A 15,130-nucleotide genomic window follows, 5' to 3' on the forward strand; every position below is an offset into this window, starting at 1 on the left:
AAACAAACAAAAAAACAAAAAAAAAAACCAAAAAACCCCAAAACCAAACCAAACCAAACCAAAACAAAAAACCCCAAACCAGAACAACAAGGAAAACAAACAAACACCATAGGGCATTTTGAAATCCTGGATTATTAGTGACTAAACAAGAAACTCTTTCTTTTTGAAACTATCACTCAGAATTGTGAATTCCAAGCAACAACTACTTCATCTTTATTTAAAATTCTCCTAGCTGGAACTTTGTAAACACTGATTTTTCCAGTGTTAGGTCTCAAGGCTCTTCTCCAAGTGTATGGAAAGTGGTACCTGTTAAGCTTTGTGCTGTTGGTCTTTACTGAAAAGAAGGTTCCCTGACTTTGCTGTAGGCTTTGATCCCTCTAGAAATGTTTCTAACATAATTTTGTGCCTAGAACTGATGCTTTCACAGGATTGAGAAAGGTGAGGACTGGCTTGGGGAGAGACTGCTGAGAGGTCTTGCCCTCCAGCTCTCAACCTTACAATCAGCAAAAAGCTTTCCCATGTTAATTTTGAGATCAAAGATAACAAAAAGGGCTTTAAAAGTTACTGGGCCTATTGGCACTGAAGCTGCTAAGAAACACAGGAGAGACTGGTGAAAAAAGGCACAGCTCACCCCAGAGTAATTCTGTCCCAGGCAGTTGCTCTATTGCAGTTTAGAAACTTACTGCTTTTTGTTGATGACAGCAACCCCAGACTTCATGAGAACATACAAAACAGCAGCTAATTAAGTACACATGCTGTCACTTCCTTTGCTTTAGATCTATGGCTTTCCCTTCTAGTTTAAGTGAAATCAAAATTAAAGACTCCGTTCCTGTTTTATCTGATGAAAGTGGGTGATATATAAAAGCCTGTGTTCCACACCCAAGGAACACACAGATCTCTAACCCCAGCACAGAATTCAGTCTTGAAACAGGAAAATTCCAGAGGCCAGCCCAAAAATGACATCCAAAATCCCAATCTTTTCTAGAGTCTTTGTTCCTATCAGTCAGATAATGCAAAAATACTAAGGTGTTCTTGAAAGAACCTGGACTCTGCCCCCTGCTTCATCCCTCTACCAAGAGGATTGTAGCCTTTTCTACTAGCTGAACCATCAGAAAGAAGTGTTTTAGGGTTTTGTCAGCTAGAATGGATTCCATTCAAGACCCCTGTCCTCCACTTGCTAAAAAACTTGCTCCTGGCTGGGGAAAAGTCACAGAGGGAATTCAGACGCAAAATGCCATTTACTCCCCAGTATTAGGTAGAACTAAACCCAGATCTGTAAGTGTTCTGACTCTGAACTAAGCGTAACGAATGCTTCAAATACTTGCTTAGATTTCATGCACATGTACCAAATGAAAAGAAAAAGGCTTACTAAAAATATGCACCTTTATTCAAATAAGGTTATCTCTGAACTCCAAGTATCAATTTACATCAGTCAGAAACAAACATGAAACTGTCAACTGTTTGAATTTAAAATAATAAAAAGAAAAAAGTTGACATTTTTTGGTGTTACAGTCATCAATCATTGAGAAAGGTCAGATTTTCTTCCCACAGAAGTTGCAAACCACAGCAATTAATTTACAAACCATAAACCACGTCATTTACAAACCATATTGTGCATTTGACTTGTGAAATATTCAGGGGTGACCATGTGTTTAATAAACCCCCACCAGTACAATCCCATTATTTTGTCATTGCCAAATACTTGCACTTATCCACAATTCAAATAGAACTTGTTCTCCCTAATACTGTCCAACTGCACTCTGCATCTTTTCCTCCTAGCTGTGAAATCTTACTGGATAAGAATCAAACACATTGTCACTGCTGAAAGACACCTAGCAGGAGGCTACATTGACTGAAAAATATTCTTACAATCCTAATTTGTTGCTATTACTTCAAGAACAGACAGGATGAAATTTGAGCTGGGCAGCTGGGAGTTTTTATATTGATCCAGTGAATTATGGAAGCTCCAAGGGGAGACAGCTGTGAGATGAATCATGAAGCAAAGTCCCCAGTTTTCTGGTGTTCCATATTAGACCTTCTGTTCCCTGCTGCAGAAGTTTTCTCATTGCATGTGGGAGCCATGTCTGACCCAGCAGCCTCCTCCTGAAAACAGAAGGCTCCAAGCTTCCTTCTAGACATGGCCCCCAAGCTGCTCTTCTTTCTAAACAAACAAACAGAAGTAGGGGCTGCTCCAGCTTTAAATCAAAGGAATGAGTGGGTAAATTCACAGTAACAAAATCCAAGCTCATTCCAATGGACACACCAGAACTGCTCCTCATTCTGCCAGATATGTATCAAAATACTTTCTGCATAAGGGGTTTTGCAAAGCCTGCTGTGAGAGGAGCTCTGTTTGGATGTTGCGCTGATGCAAGAAGGTCTGCAACTGAAAGGAAACACCACTGTACAATTTCAGAACCATTTAAGAAAATATAGTAAGTTTCATTACAAGAGTCCGGGTTGTAATAGCTTAGACTCAAGGCACCTGGAAATATTTGCTGGTGTTGAAAGAACTGAAGAGATAAATTCCAGTGGGTTATTCTGCTTTATCTGAAAAGTTGTTTATTCATTGATTAGCCTGAGGAAGTAGTTTCTCTCATCAGTACAGCAAAATCTGCTCAAATTTAGAAATGAATCTATAAAGCTATACCACTTGGAGTATCCTCCATAATGCAGATGTGTTAAATGGTGTGTAGCCAGTGTCATTTTCTTAGTATAGCACAGACATTCGCTTTTTGGACACTGTACTTAAAGTAACAAAATATATTGCATAGATTTATCATTTCTCCAAACTGACAGGCACAATACTGAAGTGTTCTTCATTACAGTGAATTTGGCAGCACGTGTTGCACTCCAAGGGAGCAGACTGCAGAAATGCAATAGGAGTAGTCATATTACAGATCATTCTTTGCAGATTTAGATAAACAAATTAACAGTTCTAAGTGAAATATCCTGATGCATTTGTGTATTTTATAGAATTTAGGAAACCACAGAAATACTTATTCTAATTCTACATACAACTCAAGGACAAAGTTACCACAGATATGTAAACAAGGCAAAATTAATTAATTTCACATTCCTAAGTTGGGCCCTCTGCTTTCTTTCTTTCTTTCCTGAAGCAAATCTTCACTTGATAAGCAGTATCAAAATCACATATTCAGTCTTATGCTTTTGATATCCAAACAGGAATTGACACAAAACACTGGTTCTACAGATTAACAAACATGTCCGAAGCAAGTTTGTGAAGAAATGGGTTAACACTCAATAGCTGCAGTTTACAATACTCACCAAGTCAAGATTTAAACCAAAGCATCTGTACTTGATACGTGAAAGACACAAGACAGCTTTAGAAAAGTAAAGACAAATTCACACACTAAATATATCCTTAATCAGACTGGAAGATGGATAAAACAATCACCTTTGTTGGGAAAGTTCCACAAATCTCCCCAAAAAATTACAGACTTGAAACCATGAAAAAAGAAATCAGCCCCACAATGTACTTGAAGAAACTACTTCATCACATTTTTTCTCACTGCCCAAAATCAAACTGCAAAACAGGGAGAAAAGCCTTTCTTTGCATGTTGCGTAGAATTGTTTTTTTACATCAAGTATCAAGAGTCAGGGTCTTAAAGGCCTGTCTTTGTGTCCACATATTAAAAAGTGTTTAAGTAAGAATTAACTAAAATATTCTTATACATTTAAATCCAAGTGGTAAACAAATAAAATGTTTATAATAAATTTTTACCCACCAAAAAACCCCAAACTCCACAGAAGAACGGTTCTTTGAGGTCTGGGATTTTTTACCTTCTTTTTATTTTATTTTAATTTTTTTTTAACTGCTATGTCAGGACACTTAGTAGCAAGTTTTCTGCACAAATCATCCATCTGCAATTCACACTCTGAACAAACACCAAGCCTGGGTGCTTCAACTCTTCCTCTGGAATCTTAACAAAAGCAGAGGACTGGGGAGTTTGCCTTTCAGTATTTATGAAAAAGGGTGCACAGTCTTACCCCATCCAGCATTTGCTCCCTGTTTTTAGCATCAACACTTGAAATGGGACCTCATTTTATTTAACAAAATTCAATAATTTATAATATTGAAGTATATCCAACACTACAATTTCCCTCATTTACAGAAGTGTAGAATTTTTTCTGTGCATACAGACTGGTGTTATGTACACACAAACGGAACAGGTCATCAAAAGAACTTTTTGGCTGCTGCTTCTTGTTGGCTCCTGAAAGAAAAGGCAGAAAATAATTCTTCAAGTATTTTTAATTTGAAACTAGCTAACTGCTTTAAATTTTCCTTTATTTGAAGATTAGGAGATTCCATTCCTTATTAATAGAGACTTAGAGAAAATATAAATCATATCACAAAAACATAATATATTTTTTCTCTTCACAAAGACACACAAAAGGAAAAAAGACCCAAACAACCCCATGTGAACAAACAAACTGACTTTTAAAATACTCTTGAACATTTTCTGAAGCTTCTCAGTTTCTGATTTGCCTAAATATCAGGGAAAGAATTGACTTTAAGTGGGATTTCCTTTTGCCCTCTGGCACAGATCATTACTTTTCTTAGTGGATACAGACACTGTGGATCAACCACATCCAGGTGTTGGAATTAAAAACGCATCACAAAGAACTGCAGGGGACCAGCTCCTTGTTTGTCTTGGAAATCATCATTCCGGCTCAAAGCAAAAACACTACCAAGCATGGAGGTTGTCCTTTTCATCAATGCGAATAGAACTTCAATATTATGACATCACAAGGAGGGGGAGGAGAAGAGAAAGACCATCCCAATGAAAAAAAGAAAAAGAGAAAAAAGAAAAGAAAAAGAAAAAGAAAAAGAAAAAGAAAAAGAAAAAGAAAAAGAAAAAGAAAAAGAAAAAGAAAAAGAAAAAGAAAAAGAAAAAGAAAAAGAAAAAGAAAAAGAAAAAGAAAAAGAAAAAGAAAAAGAAAAAGAAAAAGAAAAAGAAAAGACATAGCAGTCAGGTTGAACCAGGTCAGGTTCCTACTTGATACATGGTGGGTGAATGGGGATAGAATAAACCAAACTTCATTATGATAATTCAACATTTTCAGTGGGTTCTGGAACAGTGGTAAATTTTGCATTCTCAGAGGTTTTGAAGGCCTGACCAGTTTAAATCCCAAGTGACCCTATCTGAATTCAGCGTGGACCCCGTTTGGAGGGGAAGATTAAACTGGAGACCTCCCAAGGTCTCTTCCAATCGGAATGATTCCTTGTTTTAACAAGATTAACACAATGATACCATTCCAATGACATTATCAGTCAGCAGTTCTAAAACTATTTGCCCTGCTGTCTTTAAGCCACACCAGACTTACCTATACATTACATAACCAATGAATAACACAGTTTGCACTGCCACAAATATGAAGAAATGCATTGTAGATAAGCAGGATGGGAATGGTGGCAACTCTGGACACTTCTGTTTCTCACTGGATGGCTAAAAACCAAGAAAAGAGCAAACAAGACATCCCATCAAAAGACTTACAAAACAAAGGCTTTGCAATTGTTTTGCAACTGCAAAACAGAAGATGGAGAGAAACTACAGTACTCTGAAAAAATAATCTTACTACTCATCTCACTCTCCCCTCCCGCCTCTACATTTCTCAGACAAATTGCCTGATGTTAAATTGAGGTTTACGTGGGAAAGAATACATAAATATGGTAAATTAATCAAGGACCTTCTACAGATCATAAGCTAATTCAGCTTAGCTGCTACCTAAGCTAGACTAAGGTACTGCTGAATGTGAACACAGTCATTTTTTTTTGCATTAAGAAGCCTTAAGGAGAGCCTGCCTGAGTTTTCCCTGATTAAAGCTCTCCCTTGTGTGCAGAAGCACCACAGAATCTCCTCTGTATAGAGCTGTTAAGTAGGGGGAAAACACACACAAAAAAAAAAGCACCTAGAAAACCTAATTGCTTGACCTTGTTTCCACAGGAAATTAGACTAAAAATCATGCTCTTTGTGCAAAACTTCTCATCAAGACCCAGATCATGCAGTTAGGTCAAGGCAGCATAGTTTTAGTGAAGCAGCTTAATGAAGGATTAATTGCTCCCTAAATTGCATACTGGCTCTCCCTAGCTTTTCACTAAGAGCCAGAGAAAGCCGTATTACACTTACACTTACACTCCCAGCACATAAATTACCGTGTTGCGTTGCACTAAGTGCTCTATGTCCCTCTTCACTACGTGGAGGTGTTCTTTGATGTCATTGAAGTGCTGGGCTGTTTCGTAGACTCCTGCAGAGCCAGGGTGCTGAGCCCCACTGATGGATCTCAGAGCATCAGTCACAGAACTTCTGAAACAAGACAAATAACAAACCAACTTTCATCACACACCAGCTTTTCTATAAAACAGCAGCTATTCTGGACAGCTTTTAGATCATTAGAATTAGGCTCAAATACATAATTGCACCAAAAGGCAGCAAATTTTACCAGCTCTCAAGAATACCTCTCAAGAAATAATCCTTTAGTCAAGCTACTATTTTTAAAAATCGTTCATTGTGCAGACAGTTGCCATTTGTAGAGTGCCCCATCTCTCAGTCACGCTGAGAATAAGAACTAGCAAATATTCTGTTGCCAGACATCTGCTTTGCCTGCCTGACTGCTGAGGGCTGTAGAACAAGAGTTCTGTCTGAGGCGCTGGCCAGGGCTTTAGGATCAGCAGAGTTTGCAATCTTTGTAGAAACCCAAAAGCTGTTTGAAAAAATAAATAAATAAATAAATAAAATCAGTCATGTAAGAAATAAAAACAAGGAAGAGGCTTTAGGGATAAGAAAAGATTTAGATACATCCTTGTTTCGTGATTACCATTTATATGAGGAACTCAATTCCCATATGCGTTGTCAAAATACTTAATATTATCTTATTGTGAATTCATTTTCCTTCTACAACAAATGAAATTAAATCCAGAAAAAGTTGAGGTTTCATAACTAATTTGGTTTGAAGTAAACTAGTCAATGAAAGAAAAAAACCTTAATCTCTAATCAATATGTTTATATAATTTTCCCCTACTGTGCTGTTTCTTTTGAGTTGCAAAGAGGATTATTCTACAGCTAAAATATTTATCATGTGAATGATAATCTCTTCATTATTAACAGAATAGACAATCAAAATGTATGCCTTTGGATTTCTTTTTAATTTACTTAAAACTTTCCGTTTGGTCGAGATGGAAGCATACTTCAATGCTTTCATGGAGTACTCCTAACTCTCTGTAGAATGGTCAGCAATTTTTTCATTTACCTGGACTTGCAATTGTAATGATAATTTTAGTTATAATGATAATTTTAGTTATAATGATAACTTTAGAAGTAGATTTCTCACTGAAAGGTTTTACCTTAAATAGCCTGTCATGCCCACTGCCTCATAACCACTGACAGTAATTCTGTCTTTCCACACACCTCACAGTGTTATAACACAAGTGGGACACTCGCTTGGTTCTTCTCCCTCCTCACAGAACCGTCTCTATATAATGAACAGAAATCTGCACACCCACCTTCCCCCAGACTAATCCAGACTTTGTTAAAAGCAAAATAACTTCCCTTAATAGACACGCCTGTGTCAAATTGAATTTATATTGACTTTTGCACTAATAACACCCTGCTGATAGTTTCTATTGTAGGAACATGCAAGATTCTTCTGTAATCAGGTGATTAAGAAATCCACAATCTTGCCAAGAAAATTACTTGGCCCCTAAGTCCTTTTCCTGCGGGATGACAAGCAATGCACAGAGGGGCTGTTTATTTCTCTCTCTAAATAAAGCATTTCTTTAATCTAAGAAAAGTATTAAGATGATGTTACGCAAACTGTGAGCTGGTAAGTAGTCACTAAAAGGGCAGAATGCCAATGTTAACAAGAAAATCTAATTTGCTCGCAAGGTATAAAGATTTGTCAAGAATATTAACATAAAAGCTTCTGTGGAAGAACAAGTGCAAAAATGGAAGCACTCTAATCTTCATTCTACAAAAAAACTGACCTACTTAGATAAATCACAGGAGCTGCCCTTAAACTAATATGGGGGTGGGGGAAGCACAACTGAAGGAATTGTTTTTCTCCTTTTTTTTTTAAATACAAGGTAAGTAATGTTATGTTTTAGCTCCTGCAAATGAAGGGCTAAACCAGCTTAAAGCCATTCCTGATTAAGACAGCAACAGTAAAACATCTTAAAAGAAGTATTGAGACACCCCCATCAAACATAAGCATCTTCACAAATCTATTTTAGCAGTATAGCACATTCAAGATAAGGGATTTACTTCATTGTTTTTAAAGGGGCTAAACTTAGCTGTTGAATTTTATTATAAAAATAATGGAATTTCATTATAAAAAAGAGACAAATTAGGGCACTTAGCAATCCTTGGGGCATGAACTGACCTTATTACAGAAATTAAATATATGCAGGGAGTCTTCACTAAGGAACTGACACAAACGTAGAGTTTGTCAATACTGTCTCACTGAAATAATACAGAGGATTTAAACGGAAATCATAAAATTCAAACCACTCCCATAATATTCGGAAGGTGTTTACCTTATTTCTTTTACTTGTCTAATGACCTCTTCTTGGGTTTTCACAACTGTCTCTATCTCTTGCTGGGAAACCTGGTAGGGGCAGGGGGAAAAAAAGATCAACATATCTTGGAAAAAACAAATGGATCCCACAGCTGAAATCAGGCTGGGTTCTGAATCACCATGGGTTTTATTTACCTGTCCCTGCTGACCTGGAGACCCAGCTCCTCTTTTGGCAATCTCTTCTGTGACTGCAGAGACATATTTCCTCTGCTCGTCTAGAATCATGTCCAGCTGTCTGTTAAGCTGTTTGATTTCCAGATGAATTCGATTGTGCCCCTCAAAGATTTGCCTCAGTTCACGATCACTCACAGTTTCAAAAACATCATCTGCTGCTAAGAAAAAACACAGGGGCTTTCTACACATGTGCACATTCCTCACAAGTTGCATTGGATCATTCTTCTTGCTCCCTTAACATATTCACATCCATCTACCTTCTCCTACAACTTCACCATCCCAACGTCCAAAAGACTCTGTGGCAAAGGGATTATTTCATATCAAAGAAAGGCTGAACCATATCTCAAAAATGCATAATGGGACCTTTAGAACATAATGTCATAATGTATCACTATGCAATAAAGATGACAATTTTACATTGAAATTTCACCTTTAGATGCCCAAAGTATATTCCCAGTGTATTTGCAGTCACATACAGCTATTATACATACAGAAGTAACAAATGGCTTCCATTATATTTTCAAATAATTGGGTTCTTGTCTGTCCAGCATTAGGCAAGCATTAAAAAGTTTTTCCATGTTAAGAACATGTTCCAAGATATGCACTAGCCCACCTTTAAAAAAGTTTTCTATGAATATACAGAAACAGACCAAAAAGATGTCCTTTAAATAATGAAAAAGGCCACGCTGTCTTAATCACCACCTTACAGAAATGCATGACCTCCTCTCCCTTCTGTTGTTCATAATTCCCACCATGTTTCCAGTCATTCATTTTGTTCTCAATACAGGCACACCACCAGGATAACTTTAGAAACAGGAAACAAATTACAGTAAAGACTTGAAAATAATGTAAGTAACATCAGTGGGAGCTTAGCAAGATCAGCCAGAGTATCCCTAGTTCGGAATATCCTGGAAAACAAATGTTTTCCTGGACAACTGAAAAATAGCTCAAATAACTTGCCTGGCTGTCCTTGCACATCAGGATGTTCCCTTTGAAATTCTTCCTTCTTCTTATCCAATTCTTGCTGAAAGTGTTCAAACTGTTCTTGATACTTCTCTTTATCTTTCTGAGGGATTTCTGCATCTGGTGTTGGCTTTAAAACATTATCAGAGGGAAGGGCACGTGTGAGATTTTTTCATGTTCTCCCCCACTCTCAACACAACTGACTCTCCTGGTCAGATTTCAGATGTGAACACCTAACAAAATGACTGCAGCACATTCATACATTTAGCTGAAGTGAAAAATCACACATTCCCATGTAGATCAAATAGAAAATTTTCCCAATAGAAAATTAAAACAAGTTTAACAAGGATAAATGCTGTTTAGCAGTACAGAATCATCCTAGAAGTAGGGAAAGTTGAAAGTGAGAACAGATATTGGCCCACTTCCAAAAGAAAATTTACTTTATAATACTTCACGGTTTGATTTAACATCATGAGTTTTGTTGCTTCACTGGTGCTTCCAGAATTCTGGTCTTGAGAATATTAATGACAATATTACTGAAACGTTACAATACCAGTTTAATTTTTCTAAAGCACGTGACAGCACAGCCACATGCCAAAATTGTGAAACAGGAATGCCATGTGTGACTTAAGAGGAAATACCATAATTTGGTGCTGCACATACAATAATATGTACAATACAATATTTTACTAATCATGCATAAAAATTCTTACTGCTTCCTTCCCAGGTTCAGTCAGCTGGAAGGTCAGAAATGACAGCACATCATGGTCATCTGTATTCGACAAACAAAAAAAAAAACCACCTTACAAATGTGTCTAACTCCCAAGCCAACCTCCCACTTGCAAAGGATCTTCAAAAAACAGCATCCTCACAAGAGGATGTGCAGTGGGGAATGAGACTATACAGGGGCTTTGTCAGGAAAAAATGAAAATTCTTTAGCTGGAGCAAGGAAAAGTCCAAAGCATGTAAGTAATTTGGGACTGCAAGAGGGTTCATTACATCATCACGGTCAAAAATTGGTATAATGGATCAACACGAGTAGTAAAAACCCAACCACCCAACCAATCAATCTTTCTTGCAAGCCTTACAAGTCCCCACAGCATTTGCCATAATTTTTAACATTTTCTACCTGCAAGTGCCCCTGTTGCTGCAGATATTCCAAAATACCCTTGTGATGGCAACACCATATCTTCCACTTTGGCACAAAACTCATAGTCCTCTTTATCCGGAGTAAAGCCATTATTAATTAATACCTAAAAGGACAAACAGTTATGATTTTCACCACATTTTTGTGTTAATTGTTTTGTCAGTTCGCAGTAATGCTCACAAAATACAACTTTTTTGGGTAACTCAGCTCATACCGGAAACAAAAAACTATTTATTTTTTGAAAGAAACATTTTACCAAGATTTTACATAAGCATTCTATTTGCAAAAGTCCACATCCTAAGAAGGTTCTGGGCAACACAGAACTGATCTACACCAGTCATCCCTTGCAGTTCTGATTCAAAGCTTAAGGAGATTCTGCAGATGCATCCCCAGAGAAAGAGAGAACTGCTAAGTTTAGCAGCCACATCTGGGACAGAGGAGTTCCCAGAGGAGGCATCAGGGCCCAGGTGAGAACAGAGCAGCCTTGGAGGCTGAAGTTTAACTTTCAATCAGGAGTGACAGGCAGCTTTTCCCATTACAACATGGTACAAGGTCTGCCCTCTTCTAGGTGCAGTCATGTTTACTTTTAGAGAAACTTCTACTACAAAATGATAGCTCTGCACTTTATGGCTGCTACCTGTGAATATATCAACAGCACCTTTCCAGAAGAGATCAGGTGCCAACAAACACACACTCTGTAGCTTTCACAACCTGGCACCACACAAGTATTTTTCTCTCCTTACCTAGAAGGAATTCACAATCAGCTAGTATTTAGAAAAGCCTTGAAGACCCCCTTATACCAGTGGGTTTTAGTCTTTAGTCTTGAAAGCCCTACTATTTCTTGGAGGTGAGAAGCCCCCACTAGAAAATTTAAATCTACTGTTGAATAGTTTTAGGTTTTTAGTCACATTTCAAGAACCTCTGGTACAAAAATCAGCTATAAACCCCTCTGCAACTCTTAGATTAGCTTAAGAAATACCAAGCTCAGGAGCAGCTCAATCACCTGTAGCTTAAACAGATCCTGACTTTGGGACACCTCTCCAGGCAAGTCCAGAGCAACAGAAGGGTTTCAGCACATCATGAGTGTGTTTGCACAACTGCCTCCTAAGTCACATTAGAAAAATCAGCAATACCTGCATTCTAATGCAGCCAAAACGCTGGAACTGACATATTTGTTGCAACTCTGTGAAAACACAGTTTCACATTTAAGAAGCTGAGAAAAACAAGTAATTCTGTTATTTGGGACTCACAGTCAGTGTTTTTTGGTAGTAGGTGATCTTGACTCGCACAGGATAGGGCTTGTTCCGAAAGTCCCTCTGACAGGATGCCAGGGCTTGCGTGGATCCATCGCTGTGCAAAAAGAGAACATCAATAAAACTCTGTGTTATCATTCATCAGCTGGGACAAAAAAGTGTCTGACTCTCACTAAGCAACCTCATCACATTTTTTCAATCTGCAAGAGCTTTTCTAGGCTGCTCTGCAATTGCAGTGAGCTTTCTGCAGGGATCTCCAGTACTGCATGCTGTACTCAGGACACAATCCAGACGGAACGCAGCAGTGGGGAAGTCTGTTTTCTGAGATACATCCTAAGACACAATTTTCAGACATATTCCTGCACCCAGGAACCTAGATGGAAATAAGCTGTAGTGACTGCACCAACTGAGCTAGACACCTCTCCTCTCTGAAATCCAAAAAGGTGTCCATTGTGCTGCTGATAAATAATCAGAAATCAAAATGAATCCAACTAATTTAACAGCAATTTGCTTTCAGTTAGTCACTTCTGCCAATTATTAGCTGTGTGTGGAGGACCCCCATAAGCAATAGTCTGGACTGTACCTGTATTCATCTGAGCTCATCCATCCCAAAGAGCGTATGCCAATAAAATATCCATCAGTTGCCAATTTCTCTGCTGTTACTGCCAAAGCAGTGTTTTAACAAATAAAAACCCTCAAATGTAAAGGAAATAACAAAGTTTTGTATGAAAGAAGCTTTATAATGCTTCTCAAAGGGTTTCATGGAACAATTCATCATTCAAAAGCAAGCATTCAGCAATAACGCTGAAAATAAACTTACTTCTGATGGTCATACAGCAGCTTTCCATTGTTGCCTACAACAATCACTCCGGGATTGTTTTTCTAGGGAAAGAAATGGCACACAAATGGATTAGTTTAATTTGAAGGGAAATATCAGCTACATCTCTGAAAGCCTTCTGCTAAAATCAGTCTAAAATGTCTAAAAGCAAGCCAAAGTTGTGCAGGGAAAGCAAAAGCACCCAAGTAGACCTACTACGCATTGTTTAAGTTTCAGGATCGTTCTGGACTGGAAAATTAAGAATTGAATACAGCAACTGTCATCCTCATCAAGCTACAAAATCTTTGCTGCTGAGCTGCCTCAAAGCAGATTTCTCCCAAGAAAAAGAGCATCTCTGAATACACGTATAGAAATTGGTGTTTCCAGTGGAAGGGAAACGTGACTATTTTATTTTAGCCCTTTGAAGTGAAAGAGGGGAAGAGTAAGAAAACAACATCCTAGTTTCTTCCACAAGAGACAGGAAATTAATTTGTCATCTTTGCTGCAAGAGTTTCCTTCCAACCAACCTTCCCATCATTGTCAAACGAATCGAAGAAAATTCCAACACCGTTCCATTTATCAGCTGCCCCGAAAACAGGACCTTCCAAGCCTTGCTCTTCTGTAAACCAGATTGCCTATGAAGAAAGCAAAAAGTCATACGTCAAGATTCACTTTTAAAGCACATTTGTTTTTCTCAGTTACATTAAACTGCTCCTACCAATCCATCAGCTCCAATGCGGCCTCTTCCTGTAACTCGAAAGGTCACTTCCACTTCCCAATATTCAAATACTGATTTGTTTTTTGTCCACACTGAGCCCTTCTGGCTTTTCAAGGAGGTTGTTATACGGATCTGATCTGCACTTGGGATGGCATCTATAAAGAAAACAAGATGTTCTGACTTTCTGCTTAGTAGTATAAAAGAACAACAGGCATACATTCAGAGAGAGATTCATTTGCCTGCATTAAATAACATTACTTTTAGGGATTATTTTCTTGAAAAAGAAGGGGGGAAAAACTCATCTAGAGACAGTTGCCTTCATGTCACTTGCATCATAACGTCAAGTAATAAAAAAGGTACATTTGAGAATTAAGCAGTAGCAACTAAGTTAAAGTCTGACAAAAACCAAAACCACAGCAGAAGTTACTGCAGACAAACTGTGAAGATGGAACTGTAAATGTCAACATCTTTCACAACGGGGGGACACTCAGGAAAGGCAACGAGCCTTTTGGAGCACCACGGAACCCTTAACCCAGAGCGCACAGAAACAAACGTTGTTCCACGAAGTCCTATTTGCATTTCGAGCTTTAAGACGCCGAAACCCAGCGGTTTGTGTGGCAGCCGGGCCCGGGCCGAGATGGAGCGCGGCAGCAGTGACACATCAGCACTTCCCGGCAGCGCCACGAATGCCCTCCCCGGGCCCGCGGCCGCCGCACCAGGAGCCCATAGGGCCATGGGTGCCTTCGTACCTGCGGGCAGGGCCGGGCACCTTCTCGCCACCGCAGCATCTCCCCTGCGCCTCCGGTGCCACGTGGAGACCGAGGGCACGGCCGGCACCCACGGCCAACTTCGCCCGCGGCTTCTCCCCGAGACCCCGCGTCCCTCGAGCGGACCCTGCCGCCTCCACCTCGGGAACGCCGCTGGCCCGGCCCCGTCACCCCCGCCTGGCACTTACTGCCCGTGTGCACCCAGAACGGCACCGTGCCATCCGCCTGCACCAGGTGCGGCCCCTTGAAGCTGTACTTGTACTCGAAGCGCCGATGCGGCGCAGCCGCCGCGCCCTCCGTGGCCTGTGCACCGGAGAGCGCCGGGCGGCCGAGGGCGAGCAGGAGGAGCACCAGCGGGGCGAGCGGCGCCGCCATCTTGGCCGAGCTGTGGGGCAATGCACAGGGCCAGCGGGGCGGCCCCTGATTGGCCGAGCTCGGGGGCGGGCGCGTGAGGGGCGGGGAGAGAGGCGGGACCGCGGTGAGGGCGGGGAGCGGGCGCGAACAGGGGCGGGGCTGAGGGCGGGGAGCGCGCCGGGAACCGGGGCGGGGCTGAGGGCGGGGGGTGGGCGGGCACGGGGCACCGGGGCACCGGGCGCCGTCGGAGCGTGCCCCGATCCCGGTCCCTCCTGGTGAATTTCCGAACTGCCCCGGGTCCGAGGGGCTGTGCGCTGTGAGCTGTGAGCTGGTGTGCGGGTCAGC

The 15,130-nt window shown here is 40.1% G+C and overlaps 1 protein-coding gene across 1 annotated transcript; it reads right to left on the minus strand.

Annotated features, from left to right (window-relative positions):
- Positions 1–1,365: 1,365 nt before the first annotated feature.
- LMAN1 (lectin, mannose binding 1) lies at positions 1,366–14,806 on the minus strand. Its single transcript, XM_036402511.1, has 13 exons — positions 14,620–14,806; positions 13,665–13,819; positions 13,474–13,581; positions 12,950–13,011; positions 12,127–12,226; positions 10,859–10,982; positions 10,443–10,501; positions 9,727–9,859; positions 8,728–8,924; positions 8,552–8,622; positions 6,176–6,326; positions 5,347–5,468; positions 1,366–4,232 (listed from the first exon to the last, which is right to left on the minus strand). Exons 1-13 carry the CDS (start codon positions 14,804–14,806, stop codon positions 4,196–4,198), a joined length of 1,506 nt encoding a protein of 501 aa, XP_036258404.1. The 3' UTR covers positions 1,366–4,195.
- Between the last annotated feature and the right edge of the window lie 324 nt (positions 14,807–15,130).

Source organism: Molothrus ater, chromosome Z (assembly GCF_012460135.2).
Source record: "Molothrus ater isolate BHLD 08-10-18 breed brown headed cowbird chromosome Z, BPBGC_Mater_1.1, whole genome shotgun sequence".
Taxonomy (NCBI): Eukaryota; Metazoa; Chordata; class Aves; order Passeriformes; family Icteridae; genus Molothrus; species Molothrus ater.

Coding starts and splice junctions, on each gene's coding strand:
- LMAN1 (XM_036402511.1), bottom strand. CDS start 14,806: ATGGCGGCGCCGCTCGCCCCGCTGGTGCTCCTCCTGCTCGCCCTCGGC. Junction 12,227..12,949: donor CTGCTGTATGACCATCAGAA/GTAAGTTTATTT, acceptor CTTTTTGCACAG/CGATGGATCCACGCAAGCCC. Junction 4,233..5,346: donor ATTGGTTATGTAATGTATAG/GTAAGTCTGGTG, acceptor CTTTTCTTTCAG/GAGCCAACAAGAAGCAGCAG.